Consider the following 15,734-nt stretch of genomic DNA (forward strand, 5'->3'; position numbering starts at 1 on the left):
GATACATATACATACATGCCGGTGTGAGGTGAAATCCCCAGCCGGTGCAGTGCAGTATGTCTCCTCACACACGTCCTCTCCCCTCCCCCTGCTCTGTTTTCCCCCGTGAAAACTTGAAACCTCCCCGTGATAAGCGAGGTCCTGTGTAGACAGAGCAGGGGAGGGAGGAGCTGTGTACGTCCTCGTTCTCCCCCTGTCTTCCTATGTTATGCAGAGCTGCGCTCTCCATCCTTCGAGAGGGGGGATGAGGGGGTGTGGCTTAATCATCTCCTGCAGGCCATCCTCGGGCTCTGCCCTCGCTCCTCCCCGCTCTAGCTTCAGCAAACTTCGGAGATTAGAGGGGAGGAGCGGTGAGGTGAGATCCCCTCACACCGGCTGGGGGGCTTTGAGCAGCGGCCCCCGGCTACTGAAATCAGCTGGGGGCCGCTGTGAGGTGAGATGGGTTCGGAAATCTCACCTCACACCGCCGCCCCCTCCATACACCCTGAGTGCCGGTGTGAGGTGCAGACTTGCATCGGGTTCTGCGCCTCACACCGGCATTAAAGAAAAATAAGGGGGAAGTCGGTCTGTCCCTGCTTGCCCGATACAGGGCTAAATCTATAAAAAAAATTCACCTGCTCGGCGCCCAAAACTGCATGTCCCGGGCATCAGGCGATAGGATTTCCACATCCCTGCTTTAAGTAATTTGGACTCCCAGGTACTTAATACCCGATGGAGACCACCTAAAGGAGAAGTTAGACCGAAGCTGGGCAGATAGAGACCGGGGTAAATTTAGCAGGAGAGCTTCCGATTTAGACAGCTTAACCTTATAGCCGGAGACCACACTATAAGCCTGAAGGGTCCTGTACAGGTTTGGGAGAGAGATTAAGGGATGAGTAAGAAGAACATCATCGGCAAATAAACAGATTTTAAAGTCCTTATTGTGCAGGGAAACACCAGTAATGTCCGGGTCCCCCCTAATCATGGCAGCCAAAGGTTCTATACATAAAACAAAAACCAGGGGAGAAGGCAGACATCCCTGACGAGTCCCATTAGACAGGGGAAGGATCATGAGGAAGCTTGAGGGAGGCAGTAGGAGAGGAATAAAGGCCCCGCAATGCAGTCAAGAAGTTACCAGTGATCCCAAACTTTTGAAGGGGGGCAAAAAGGAATGGCCACCCCAATCTATCGAATGCCTTCTCGGCATCTAAACTAAGAAGCAAGGCTTGTTCGGACCTTTGATTGATCAAGTCAATGAGGTCTATTACCCTTCTGGTGTTGTCTATTACCCAACCTGATCCTTATGGATAAGGGAGGGAAGAAATGAGCAAAGCCTGGTAGCCAACACCGTGGAAAACAGTTTCAAATCCGAGTTAAGAAGGGCAATAGGGCGGTAACTGGCACAATCGTGAGGATCTTTACCAGGTTTGGGTATCAAAGTGATGAGAGAATGCAAAAAATTATTCATTTTTTAATGGTATAAAAAGTGTCCAAAAATACGCTTTTTTTGGAGTTTGGAATTTTTTTACGTGTACGCCATTGACTGTGCGGTTTAATTAACAATATATTTTTATAGTTCGGACATTTATGCACGCGGCGATACTACATATGTTTATTTTTATTTACATGTTGTTTTTTTTATGGTAAAAGGGGGTGATTCAAACTTTTATTAGGGAAGGGGTTAAATGATCTTTATTAACACTTTTTTTTTTGCAGTGTTATAGCCCCCATAGGGACCTATAACACTGCACACACTGATCTTTTACACAGATCACTGGCGTGTATTAACACGCCTGTGATCAGTGTTATCGGTGCTTGACTGCTCCTGCCTGGATCTCAGGCACTGAGCAGTCATTCACCGATCGGACACAGAGGAGGCAGGTAAGGGCCCTCCTGATGTTCTGTAAGCTGTTCAGGACACCGCGATTTCACTGCGACTGTCCCAAACAGCCCGACTGAGCCGGGATACTTTCACTTTGGCTTCAGATGCAGCGGTCAGCTTTGATCGCCACGTCTGAAGGGTTAATACAGGGCATCACCGCGATCGGTGATGTCCTGTATTAGCCGCGGTTCCCGGCAGTTGATGGCCGCCGGGACCGACCCGATGTGACGTGGGGTCACTGGGAGCCGGCGGAGGACATAAATATATACGTCCTTTTGTCGTTAAAGGGGTACTCCCCGGAAAACTTTTTTATTTATTTATTTTTTAAATCAACTGGTGACAGAAAGTTAAACAGATATGTAAATTACTTCTATTAAAAAATCTTAATCCTTCCAATACATTTTATGGGCTGTATACTCCAGAGGGAATGCTTTTCTTTTTGGATTTCCCTGATGTCATGACCACAGTGCTCTCTGCTGACCTCTGCTGTCCATTTTAGGAACTGTCTAGAGAAGCATATGTTTGCTATGAGGATTTTCTCCTGCTTTGGACAGTTCCAAAAATGGACAGCAGAGAGCACTGTGGTCCTGACATCAGAGAAATCCAAAAAGAAAAGCATTTCTTCTGTAGTATATAGCTACTAAAAAGTACTGGAAGGATTAAGATTTATTAATAGAAGTAATTTACAAATTTGTTTAACTTACTGGCACCAGTTGATTTAAAAAAATCAAGCTTGACTGGCAGGAGAATCTTGTGGTGAGCATTAGTGGAACCTTCATGTCCCCATGTTTGGTTTAACCCAAGGACGTATATTTACGTCCTTGGCCAGCTCCCGCGATATAATGCTATGGCTTTGCAGTGAACAGGGTATAAGATCAGTGTGTGCAGTGTTATAGCCCCCTATGGGAGCTATAACACTGCAAAAAAAAAAAAAGTGTAAAAAAAAAAGTTAATGTCATTTAACCCTTTCCCTAATAAAAGTTTGAATCACCCCCCTTTTCCCCATAAAAACAAACAAACATGTAAATAAAAATAAATATAAACGTGTGGTATCACCGGGTGCGTAAATGTCCGAACTATAAAAATATATCATTAATTAAACCGCACGGTCAATGGCGTACGAGCAAAAAAATTCCAAAGTCCAAAATAACGTATTTTTGGTCACTTTTTATATAATGAAAAAATGAATAAAAAGCGATCAAAAAGTCCGATCAATACAAAAATGGTACCGCTAAAAACTGGTTACCCCACTACCCCTCCCCCCCACTACTTGCCTAATATGTTCGGATTTACTAGACTAATGTTGTTACTCGGATGAGTATTGGTTCCCCCTTTATGGTACAATATTGCCCCTGCTGTACCTTGCTTGCTAGGTTTATTTTACATGTACATGTCATGGATCTTGTATGTGCTATTATTCCTTTTTTTTTGCTTAATAAAGTTAATCATTGAAATAAAAAAATGAGCATTCATACCGCCCCATAAGCAGTAAAATAAAAAAGTTATAGGGGTCAGAAAATGACAATTTTAAACGTATACATTTTTCTGCATGTAGTTATGATTTTTTATAGAAGTACGACAAAATCAAACCTATATAAATAGGGTATCATTTTAATTGTATGGACCTAGAGAATAAAGATCAGGTGTCATTTTTACCGAAAAATGGACTGCGTAGAAATGGAAGCCCTCAAAAGTTACAAAATGGCGTTTTTTTCTTCAATTTCATTGCACAATGATTTCTTTATCTGTTTCGCCGTAGATTTTTGGGTAAAATGACTGCAAAGTAGAATAGGTGGCGCAAAAAATAAGCCATCATATGGATTTTTAGGTGCAAAATTGAAAGGGTTATGATTTTTAATAGGTGAAGAGGAAATAACGAAAGTGCAAAAAACGGAAAAACCCGTGGTCCTTAAGGGATTAAAAGTGTACCTATCATTTAAAATAAACTTTTGACATGTTAGACACATGTCAGAGCTGAGTATAGTGTGCTGCCGTGCTTTTATCACCCCTCGTCCTAATCGGTGGGTTCTCGGCCCTTAGACCCCAACATATAAAAACCTGTGGCATGTCAAATGTTTATTTTTAATTACAGGTATGCCTTAGAATTCGTATTTTGCACCATCACATAGCGCATCGGTACACTGTTGTTCTTACCTCTCAGGTCCTGGGGCTTGTAAGTTTATGAAATTGTCCTGATCACGGGAGGCAGGGAGAGGAGTGTACGGCAGCGCAGACTTCTCCCGATTCGTTCTTCAGGTCAGTGGGAGTCTGAACACTTAAACCCCCTCCAATCAAAACTTTTGATGTTACTAGGACTTGTCAAAAGTTTTTCATAATGATTGGTACACGCTAAGAAAGTTCCTAACTCTGCACAATACTAATTTAATTGTTACATTTATTTATTTTTCTTCAAGTGAGGATGTCCCTTTTACAATTTTTATTTGAAAATTGTGAAAACAGAGCATGCTCTAGACTTTGTGAGGCCTTAGGTGAATGTCAAACATGAGGACCTTGCTGACACTTGTAATTAAGATATGTCCCTGGGAGGTAGGAAGGAATCTCCCCAACACCCCCCCCCCCCCCCCCCCAACAAAAAAAAAGGAAATCCACACATGTAGTGGTGCATGTCCTGTACTACTCTACATAATGAAGCAATAAGAGAAGGTCCTGCTCCGGATAATGGAGCAAAGGATGGAGTGACCTTTGCACAAGAACAGAGGAGAGGTGAGAGGGATTTTAGTCTGCCAGTACTCGTTCTAATGTCCAGTATTGATGCCTATACCAGAATCTTTTAGAAGTTTTAGTGGCGTGGGCTGCTGCTGTACTTAAGTCGTTCCCTTGGCCCTAGCTGATCTCTGGTTTCTGGACCTATCTTGCCACACAGGAAATGTCTGCTCAGCCGGAGGTGGTTGAGGTGGGTCACCACTGCAACCAGTGATTGTCTAACGTGGCATTTTCTGTGTGTTAAAGCAGGGACAGAAAGAGGTGTTCAGAGGGGACCTGGTAAGTTTTAGGAAGGCAGCAGCAGAGGAAAGGTTAGACATTTTTCACACTGGAATTATTTGAAATATAATACCCCAAAAAAAAATTCAAATGCACCTTTAGGGCATGGAACGCTTGTTTGCACATGCCCTAAATGTACCCAAAAGCCGAACCCGTAAGTGTTGTGAAAGGGGAGATGGAAGGTAATCTGCCATCAGAACGTTCTAGAAAGGGATAAGAGAAAAATGGACTCTCCGGGTGGCGCCTTCCTTTCAAAGATGAGAAATTGCCAATGTATTTTAAAAGGCCTTTTAAAATACATTGGCAATTTCTCATCTTTGAAAGGAAGGCGCCACCCGGAGAGTCCGTTTTTCTCTTATCCTTTCTATTTCTTACCGTACCTGGAGGTCACGGGCAAGGACACAGAGGCAGCCACTTCTTCGACATCGTTCTGTAAGCGAGTCTGCGTGCGCATCAATGTGTTGTACTCACCACACAATAAGGTGCAATTTTCTGCACATCTCCCTCCAGCTACCCACAGTACTTCACTAGGAGCGCACCTCTTTTTTCCCCACTTACCTACCACACAGTTCCAGTCTCTATCTCCTGGAAAACAAAATGATCAGGCAGTTGAAATCCAACACACACAACGCATCATATGTTGGGAGGCTACCATACACATTAGAGATTCAAGTGGCCCCACTGGAATCTGCATGCAGTTACCGAGGAGGGAGCATTTCCATGTTAGCACTTCCTTGGCTGTGCTGTGCACTGTGAGGCTATGGGACCCCGACTCACACAGCAGGCTGATTGACAAGCCTGGAGCATGCACACAACTCTGCTTGTTTCGTCTGCACTTTCTATAGATAAGCCAGTGTTCTGGACAGTTGAGGTACCCTTAGTGGTACATTTTTTAACCAATGTTTATAAAAAATATGCATATATCCGTAGATTTAGCAATACATGTGTAGAGAAAGGTTGGTGCAGTTGCCCATAGCGGCCAATCAGATTGCTTATTTTATTTTTCAGAGGCCTATAAAAATGTAAAAAGCTATTTGGTTGCTATGGACTTTTCCACTGCACAATTTTTGTTAATTCTCCCAAAAAAGTTATCTACATTATAAAAATAGTTTTTTCAAATAACCGAGCCCATTTAAATTGGGGGGCTTGTTACATGTTTTAACATTGTGTATCTGAATTATTTAGAAGTATGTTTTTGCTGAAGTAAGAATACTGTAACTTTCTTGTACAGCTCTCGGTGGATACCCTACAGTTCCTCCTATTCCTTTATATACAACAAATTAATAAGGTCTCTCTTCGTACTTCTCTGATTGGAGATGAATGGCCGAGTCCTAGGGCAAGATCGCCTACTCCTGATTTAGCCGGGCAGTCAAACTTTCATAATAAGGTAAAAAACAAACAAACTGTGAAACAATGCTTTTATTTATTGTAAGTTTTACAAAACACTACTTTAGAATTATTTTGAATATTTGCACTTAAAGTTGTTTTTCATCCATTATAAAATTCTTTACAAAGGACTGACAACAATTTAAAGTAACAAATGGAGTAACGCTCACCTTACTAATCCTTCCCCCATTTATGCACACTCACAAAAAGGTGCTCTGGGCTGTGATGTGACCAAAAAGCAGCAATTTAAAGGAGTACTGCGGTGCTTAGACATCTTATCCCCTATCCAAATGATAGGGGATAAGATACCTGATCGCGGGAGTCCCGCCGCTTGGGACCCCCGGGATCTTGCACACGGCACCCCGTTTGTAATCAGCCCCCGGAGCGTGTTCGCTCCGGGACTGATTACCGGCGACTACAGGGCGGGCGGCGTATGACGTCATGCCCCCGCCTTGTGTGATGTCACGCTCCGCCCCTCAATGCAAGCCTACGGGAGGGGGCGTGACAGCTATCACGTCCCCTCCCGTAGGCTTGCATTGAGGGGCGGAGAACACATCACAGCGGGTATCACTCCTGACACCCGCTGTGATCCTCCTGTATAATGTACAGATGCGGCCGGCCGCTCTCCTATGGTCTCCTGCCCTGCCGTATATATACACACCTAGTCATATTTTCCACAGAGAGCTGTGATTGGCTGTAACCATCCGGCCAATCACAGCTCTCTTCAGGAAATATGAATTGGTGTATATATACAGCAGTGCAGTGGACCATAGAAGAGCGGCCACCCGCCTCTATAAATTGTACAGAAGGATAGCAACAGGCGATCTGTCTATTAGTACAGGTACTACTACTCCCATCATGGAACAGTGTGTTCCATGCTGGCAGTAGTAGTACTACCTAAAAAAAAAAAATCAAAAAATGTGAAAAACACGCACACTACATTTCTATTATTGTCTGCTACATTTTTAGTGTTTTACCCGCTCACATAAATTGATCACGGTTTAAAAATTTATAACAATTTCGAAATAAAAAAGATAAATTTCGTTAGATACAATTTTTTCCATCACTAACGTATCCTTAAAAAAAGATGTAATGGTACTCTACGAAATTTTAATGAAAAGGGTATCTCAATCACTTTTTTGGATCGCTAAAGTCCAGAAAAGAATAAAAACCGCCTGCAAAAACGCATAAGTTAAAACCAACATGGCGTTTTTGCTCTCCCATAGACTTCTATGGGAGGAAAACGCCACGATTTCTGGGCAAAAAGCGCCAAACTAGGTTTTGTCGGGAGTTTTGAAAATCCAGCCTCTGAGCCCAAAATTGCTGAAAAACGGCAAAAGGATAAAAAAAAAAAAAATAAATTGAAAAACGCCAAGTGAATCTGGCATTTTGCAGTTTACTATTGACTTGCAGCTGAAAAAAAGCTGTGCGGGAAAATTGGCGTTTTTACAATGTTTTTGCAAAAAAAAACCTCAGTGGAATTCCAGCCTTAAAGGGGTATTCCTAGAATTTTTTTTTTATTTGACAATGCTACAGGGGCTGTAAGGTTAGTGTAGTTCATAATATCGTGTCTGTACCTTTTGTGTGATGGTTTTCTCACAATTCTTCAGTGATTTTTACCCCACAATTTATTTTTACCAGCATACAAAATGACTCTTGTCTCGGATTTTTCCCAGCTTGCAATGCGGCCGAGACCTGACTCACTAGTCAGCTGATGATAGGGAGCCTGTCTATTTCAATGGATGGAGCGATCTCCTGGTGGGAGAGAGATCAACTGCAACTAATGCAACAGCTGTAGGCACCCTGATTGAAAACCACAGGTCTTTTGATGGATGCAGCTCATTTGTTTCAATGGGTGCGGTTGCTGATGTGTGGGAGGGAGGAAAATGGAATTGTGGAATTTGTAGTCAAAAAAAGAAAAGTCAAACAGGAAATACAAGTTCACAAAAAGCTAGCCACAGTGTTATTGTAATCTCATGAGAGGGAGGAAGGCGCCTCATGTGCGGGATCGGTAGATCTTGTTAGTGGGGGTAGGGGACGGTAATTCCCAAGCCGCTTACCAAAGTTGGTTGTGCGCCCACACACAACAAGGTAAAATGCAGAAGAAATATGAAAGAAGGTCCACTGCAGCCCTCCTGGGCAAGAGTAAAATCAAAACCGAATGACCATGGATTCAGGAGTTTTGTCTGGCGCAGAGAGGAACCATCAGGCAGCCAAGTAAAATCAATGGATTTATTAGATGCAACGCGTTTCGCTGCGCATGCGCAGCTTCATCAGGCATGACAAGAGAAGGCTGGTAACAGATATATATACCTCCAGGAATTAACCATTAGAGTACTTTTTGAAAGAGTTGTTACATAGAATTACATATCCACATGTGGATGTGACAATATATAAAAAATATAGAAAAATATACATAAATATAAATGGACAGACAACAGTCACAAAAATAACAATAAAACAATAATGTAAAAGCACAATAATGTGCTTTTACATTATTGTTTTATTATTATTTTTGTGACTGTTGTCTGTCCATTTATATTTATGTATATTTTTCTATATTTTTTATATCACCCCCCCCCCCATGTCGACGATCGGCGCAAATCACAAGTGAATTCACACTTGCGATTTGCGCAATTCCGGGTCATTATGGGTCTATGGTGACTCAGAATATAAGGGGGATCGCGGTTGTCCAAGACACCAACGATCCCCCTGAAGGGATAGAAGTGAGGTGGCAGGGGTGCCACCCCTCCTATCCCTGCTATTGGTCGTATAGACGCGACGACCAATAGCAGATCGGGGGTGGGGGGGGGTTACTTTCAGTTTCCCTGTTCTGCCCACCCACAATAGGCGGGGCAGGACTGGGAAACCGACAGGGACCATCACCGAAGGTCACTTAACGATCTGCAGAGGCTGCGGGCGACGGTGATCGGCGGGCGGCAATGTCATGCAGTGGTCTCTAAATTATAGCCCTCCAGATGTTGCAAAACTACAACTACCAGCATGCCCAGACAGCTGTTTGGGCATGCTGGGAGATGTAGTTTTGCAACAGCTGGAGGTCTACAATTTAGAGACCACTGCACAGTGATCTCCAAACGGTAGCCCTCTAGATCTTGCAAAACTACAACTCCTAGCATGCCCACACAGAAGTTTTCTGTCTGTGCATGCTGGGATTTGTAGCTTTGCAATATCTGGAGGGCCACAGTTTGGAGGTCACTGTGCAGTGGTCTCTATACTCTAGCCCTCTAGGTGTTGCAAAACTGCAAATCCCAGCATGCCCAAACAGCAAACAGCTGTCTCGGCATGCTGGGAGTTGTAGTTGCGTACCTCCAGCTGTTGCATAACTACATCTCCCAGCATGCCCTTGGGCAATCAGTACATGCTGGGAGTTGTAGTTTTGCAACAGCTAGAGACACACTGGTTGGAAAATACTGAGTTAGGTAACAGAAACTAACTGAAGGTTTTCCAACCAGTGTGCCAGCTGTTGCAAAAGTACAACTCCCAGCATGCACGGTGTGTCAGTACATGCTGGGAGTTATTTTGAAAAAGCTGGAGGTTTGCCCCCTCCCCCCCCCCCCCCCCATGTGAATGTACAAGGGTACATTCACATGGGCGGGTTTACAGCAAGTTTCCTGCTTGAAGTTGGAGCTGTGGCAAATTATTCGCCGCAGCGCAAACTCCTAGCGGGAAACCCGCCATAAAAACACTACACTACACAACACATAATAAAGGGTAAAACATAACATATATAGATTCCCAATGTCCACCCCTATGCAATTTCTATGAAGTCTTTAAATGCGTGTGGCGCTCTCTCACTTCAGAGCCCTGTCGTATTTCAAGGAAACAGTTTAGGGTCACATATGGGGTATCTCCGTACTCGGGAGAAATTGCACTATAAATTTTGGGGGGGCTTTTACCCCTTATGAGAAGGAAAAGTTGGGGGCTACACCAGCCTGTTAGTGTAAAAAAAAAAATAATTTTTTACACTAACATGCTGGTGTTGCCCCATACTCCCCATTCACAAGCTGTAAAAGCAAAAAACAAAAACACATTTATAACACAATTTCTCCTGAATACGGAAATGCCCCATATGTGGGCGTTAAATGCTCTGCAGATGCACAACAAGGCTCAGGAGTGAGTGTACTATGTACATTTGAGGCCTAAATTGGTGATTTGCACAGGGGTGGCTGATTTTACAGCGGTTCTGACATAAACGCAAAAAAATATTTACCCACATGTGACCCCATTTTGGAAACTACACCCCTCACGGAACATAACAAGGGGTATAGTGAGCCTTAACACCCACAGGTGTTTGATGAATTTTCATTAAAGTTGGATGGGAAAATGTAGAAAGAAATAATATTTTCACTAAAATGCTGGTGTTACCCTAAATTTTTGATTTTCACAAGGGAAAATCGGAAAAAAGCCCCGAAAATTTTAACCGCATTTTGTAAGCCCATATGTGGATGTAAAGTGCTCTGCGGGCGAACTACAATGCTCAGAAGAGGAGCGCCATTGGGATTTTGAAGAGAAAATTTGTCTGGAACTGAAGGCCACGTGTGTTTACAAAGCCCCCATAGTGCCAGAACAATGGACCCCTCCCACATGTGACCCCATTTTGGAAACTACACCCCTCACGTAATGTAATAAGGGGTACAGTGAACATTTACGCCCCACAGGTGTCTGACAGATTTTTGGAACAGTGATCCGTGAAAATGAAAAATGTAATTTTTCATTTGCACAGCCCACTGTTCCAAAGATCTGTCATACACCAGTGGGATGTAAATACTCACTGCACCCCTTATTAAATTCTGTGAGGGGTTTAGTTTCCAAAATGGCGTCACATGTTGGGGGGGGGGGGGGGGTCCACTGTTCTGGCACCACGGGGGGCATTGTAAACACACATGGCCCCTGACTTCCATTCCAAACAAATTCTCTTTCAAAAAGCTCAATGGCGCTCCTTCTCTTCTGAGCATTGTAGTTCGCCAGCAGAGCACTTGACGTCCACAAATGGGGTATTTCCATACTCAGAAGAAATGGGGTTACAAATTTTGGCGGGCAATTTGAGGGAAAACTAGTATTAAAGTGAAAAAAATAATGTACACATCCAGCTTTAACGAAAAGTCATCAAACACCTGTGGGGAGTTAAAGGGGTTCTCCAGTGCCCTGCCTTCTGGAGCTCCACTCGCAGCGTCCGGAAGTTTATTACTCCGACCGCTGTGTGCGGGGTTCCGTGCTCGAGGTCGCCCCCTCGTGGTGTCACGCCCGCCCCCTCAACGAAAGTCTATGGGAAGGGGGCGTAAATGGCCCCCAAAAACTATTCCAGTCAAATTTTCTCTCCAAAAGCCAAATGTTGCTACTTCCCTTCACAGCAATTTGTCCACAAAAGGGGTATTTAACCTCTTAAGGACCCAGAGCGTATGGATACGCCCTCACACCCTGGGCCTTAAGGACCCAGGGCATATCCATACGCCCTGGCGTTTTCCGGTCCCTGCTGCACGCTGGACAGAGATCGGAAGCGGATGCCTGCTGAAATGCTTCAGCGGGCATCCAGGGCAAACGCCGAGGGGGGCCATGTAGGGGGGCCCTTGCGATCTGCGGCGATACCGGGCTGATCAGGTCTCTGGGACCCGACCGCCAGGTAATTTTGCATGATCCCGGTTGTCACAGACAGCCAGGACCATGCTGGAGTATAGGAGCGAGGTGGCAAGCCTGCCACCTCCACCTATCCCCTGCGATCCGTCGGTTAGCTAACCGATCCAATCGCAGGGGGGGGCGGTTACTTCCTCCCGCCCTGCCCGGCCCCTGGAAGTCAGGAGAGGACGGGAGGAAGACCGGAGGACGCGGCGGGGGACGGGGGAGTGCTGGGGCCTGGCCCCGGTACTTGCCTCGTCCCTGAAGACCCGGATCCCGGCGATGAAGGCGGCGACAGGTGAGTTCCTATTCAGCCACGGTCGGGCCCTTTACAGCAATGCACGTCGCCGTAAAGCGACATGCATTGCAGTAATGGGACCCTGTATACTACAACTCCCAGCATGCCCAGACAGCCCTTGGCGTCTGGGCATGCTGGGAGTTGCAGTTTTGCAACATCTGGAGGTCCACAGTTTGGAGACCACTGTGCCCTTCCAGATGTTGCAAAACTACACATCCCCAGCATGCCCTTACTGTCCAGGCATGCTGGGAGTTGTAGTTCTGCAACATCTGAAGGGCCAGGTGTTACAGAACTACAACTCCCAGCATGCCTGGACAATTTTGGCATACTGGGAGTTGTAGTTTTGCAACATCTGGAAGGGCACAGATTTGGGAACCACTGTATTAGTGGTCTGCAAACTGTAATCCTCCAGGTGTTGCAAAACTACAACTCCAAACATGCTGGGAGTAGTAAGGCAACATCTGGCTCTAAAGATGTTGCCGAACTACTACTTCACGCATGCCTGAGAATGTTTGGGAGTAGTGGTTTTGCAACAACTGGAGGCACACTGGTTGGGAAACATTGTCTGTTTCCAACCAGTGTGCCTCCAGCTGTTGCAAAACTATAACTACCAGCATGCACTGATAGACTGTGCATGCTGGGAGTTGAAGTTTTGCAACAGCTGGAGGTTCCCCCCCCCCCCCATGAATGTACAGGGTACATTCACATGGGCAGGGGGCTTACAGTGAGTATCGGGCTGCAAGTTTGCGATGCAGCAAATTTTGCGCGGCAGCTCAAACTTACAGCAGGAAACTCTCTGTAATCCCCCGCCCGTGTGACTGTACCCTAAAAACACTACACTACACACAAAATAAAATAAAAAGTAAAAAACACTACATATACCCCTACACAGCCCCCCTCCCCAATAAAATGAAAAACGTCTGGTACGCCACTGTTTCCAAAATGGAGCCTCCAGCTGTTGCAAAACAACAACTCCCAGTATTGCTGGACAGCCGTTGACTGTCCAAGCATGCTGGGAGTTTTACAACAGCTGGAGGCACCCTGTTTGTGAATCACTGGCGTAGAATACCCCTATGGTCCACCCCTATGCAAATCCCTAATTCAGGCCTCAAATGCGCATAGCGCTCTCACTTTGGAGCCCTGTCGTATTTCAAGGCAACAGTTTAGGGCCACATATGGGGTATCGCCGTACTCGGGAGAAATTACCCAACAAATTTTGGGGCGCTTTTTCTCCTTTCACCCCTTATGAAAAGGTGAAGTTGGGGTCTACACCAGCATGTTAGTGTAAAAAAATAAATTGTTTACACTAACATACTGGTGTTGCCCTATACTTTTCATTTTGACAAGATGTAAAAGGGGAAAAAAGCCCCCCAAAATTTGTAATGCAATTTCTCCCAACTACGGAGATACCCCATATGTGGGCGCAAAGTGCTCTGGGGGCGAACAACAAGGCCCAGAAGGGAGAGTGCACCTTGTACATTTGAGGTGATTTGCACAGGGGTGGCTGATTGTTACAGCGGTTTTGACAAACGCAGAAAAAACAAAACCCCACATGTGACCCCATTTCGGAAACTAAACCCCTCACGGAATGTAATGAGGGGTGCAGTGAGAATTTACACCCCACTGGTGTCTGACAGATCTTTAGAACAGTGGGCTGTGCAAATTAAAAATTTTGTACAGCCCACTGTTCCAAAGATCTGACAGACACCAGTGAGGGTAAATGCTTACTGTACCCCTTGTTACGTTCCTCAAGGGGTCTAGTTTCCAAAATGGTATGCCATGTGGGGGTTATTTTGCTGTCCTGGCACCATAGGGGCTTCCTAAATGCAACATGCCCCCCCGAGCAAAATTTGCTCTCAAAAAGCCAAATATGACTCCTTCTCTTCTGAGCATTGTAGTTCGCCCATAGTGCACTTCAGGTCAACTTATAGGGTACCTCCATACTCAGAAGAGATGGGGTTTCAAATTTTGGGGGGTATTTTTTGCTATTAACCCTTGCAAAAATGTGAAATTGGGGGGGGGGGGGGAAACACACATTTTAGTGAAATTTTATTTTATTTTTTTACATATGCACGTGAAACACGTGGGGTATTAAGGCTCACTTAATTCCTTGTTACGTTCCTCAAGGGGTCTTGTTTCCAAAATGGTATGCCATGTGTCTCTCTTTCGCTTCTGAGCCCTCTACTGCACCCGCCGAACACTTTACATAGACATATGAGGTATGTGTTTGCTCGAGAGAAATTGGGCTACAAATACAAGTATGCATTTTCTCCTTTTACCCCTTATAAAAATTCAAAAATTGGGTCTACAAGAACATGCGAGTGTAAAAAATGAAGATTGTGAATTTTCACCTTCACTTTGCTGCTATTCCTGTGAAACACCTAAAGGGTTAAAACACTTACTGAATGTCATTTTGAATACTTTGGGGGTGCAGTTTTTATAATGGGGTCATTTATGGGGTATTTCTAATATAAAGACCCTTCAAATCCACTTCAAACCTGAACTGGTCCCTGAAAAATATTGAGTTTGAAAATTTGTGAAAAATTGCTGCTGAACTTTGAAGCCCTCTGGTGTCTTCCAAAAGTGAAAACTCGTCAATTTTTTGATGCAAACATAAAGTAGACATATTGTATATGTGAATCCAAAAAAAAAAGTGGAATATCCATTTTCCTTACAAGCAGAGAGCTTCAAAGTTAGAAAAATGCAAAATTTTTAATTTTTAAATCAAATTTGGTGATTTTTCACCAAGAAAGGATGCAAGTTACCACAAAAATTTACAACTATGTTAAAGTAGAATATGTCACGAAAAAACAATCTCAGAATAAGTAAAAGCATTCCAGAGTTATTAATGTTTAAAGTGACAGTGGTCAGATTTGCAAAAAAGGGCTTCGTCCTAGAGGTGAAAATGGGCTCCGTCCTTAAGGTATTAAGGACCCATGACGTGCAAATGCCCAGGGGGAAATAAGGATCAGAAGCACCCCGTGCAAATGCCCAGGGGGGAATTCCGGTCCCTGCACAAATGCCCATGTCAGCAATCGCTGCGAATCGCCAGTGAATTCACACTGGCGATTTGCGCAATTCCGGGTCATATGGGTCTATGGTGACCCGGAAAATAAGGGGGATCGGGGTTGTCCAAGACACGATCCCCCTGAAGGGATAGGAGTGAGGTGGCAGGGGTGCCACCCCTCCTATCCCTGCTATTGGTCATATAGAAGCGATGACCAATAGCAGATCGGGGGTGGGGGGTTCTGCCCACCCACAATAGGCGGGGCAGAACGGGGAAACCGACAGGGACCATCACCGAAGGTCCACTCACCCATCGGCGGAGGCTGCGGGTCACGATCGACGGTGGAAATCGGCAGGCGGCGATGTTGTGCGGCTGGCTCCCTGTATCCAACGGAAGCCGGTGAATTGCCTAGCAACATCTGGAGGGCTACAGTTTGAGACCACTATATAGTGGTCTCTAAACTGTAGCCCTCCAGATCCTGCAAAACTACAACTCCTAGCATGCCCAGACAGCTGATTTGCTGTCTGGGCATGCTGGGATTTGTA

The 15,734-nt window shown here is 44.8% G+C and overlaps 1 protein-coding gene across 4 annotated transcripts in view; it reads left to right on the plus strand.

Annotated features, from left to right (window-relative positions):
• Positions 1 to 15,734, plus strand: part of TBCCD1 (TBCC domain containing 1) — a 163,889-nt gene that overhangs the window by 14,680 nt on the left and 133,475 nt on the right. For 3 of the 4 annotated variants that reach the window (XM_056536185.1, XM_056536184.1, XM_056536183.1), the window contains exon 2: positions 6,096 to 6,251. The exons of the other annotated variant lie outside the window; for it this stretch is intronic. In XM_056536185.1, coding sequence (XP_056392160.1) covers positions 6,096 to 6,251 — 156 coding nt within the window. The remainder of the gene's footprint in view (positions 1 to 6,095; positions 6,252 to 15,734) is intronic. 4 annotated transcript variants of the gene reach the window in all.

This window comes from Hyla sarda, chromosome 8 (assembly GCF_029499605.1).
Source record: "Hyla sarda isolate aHylSar1 chromosome 8, aHylSar1.hap1, whole genome shotgun sequence".
NCBI classification, from domain to species: Eukaryota; Metazoa; Chordata; class Amphibia; order Anura; family Hylidae; genus Hyla; species Hyla sarda.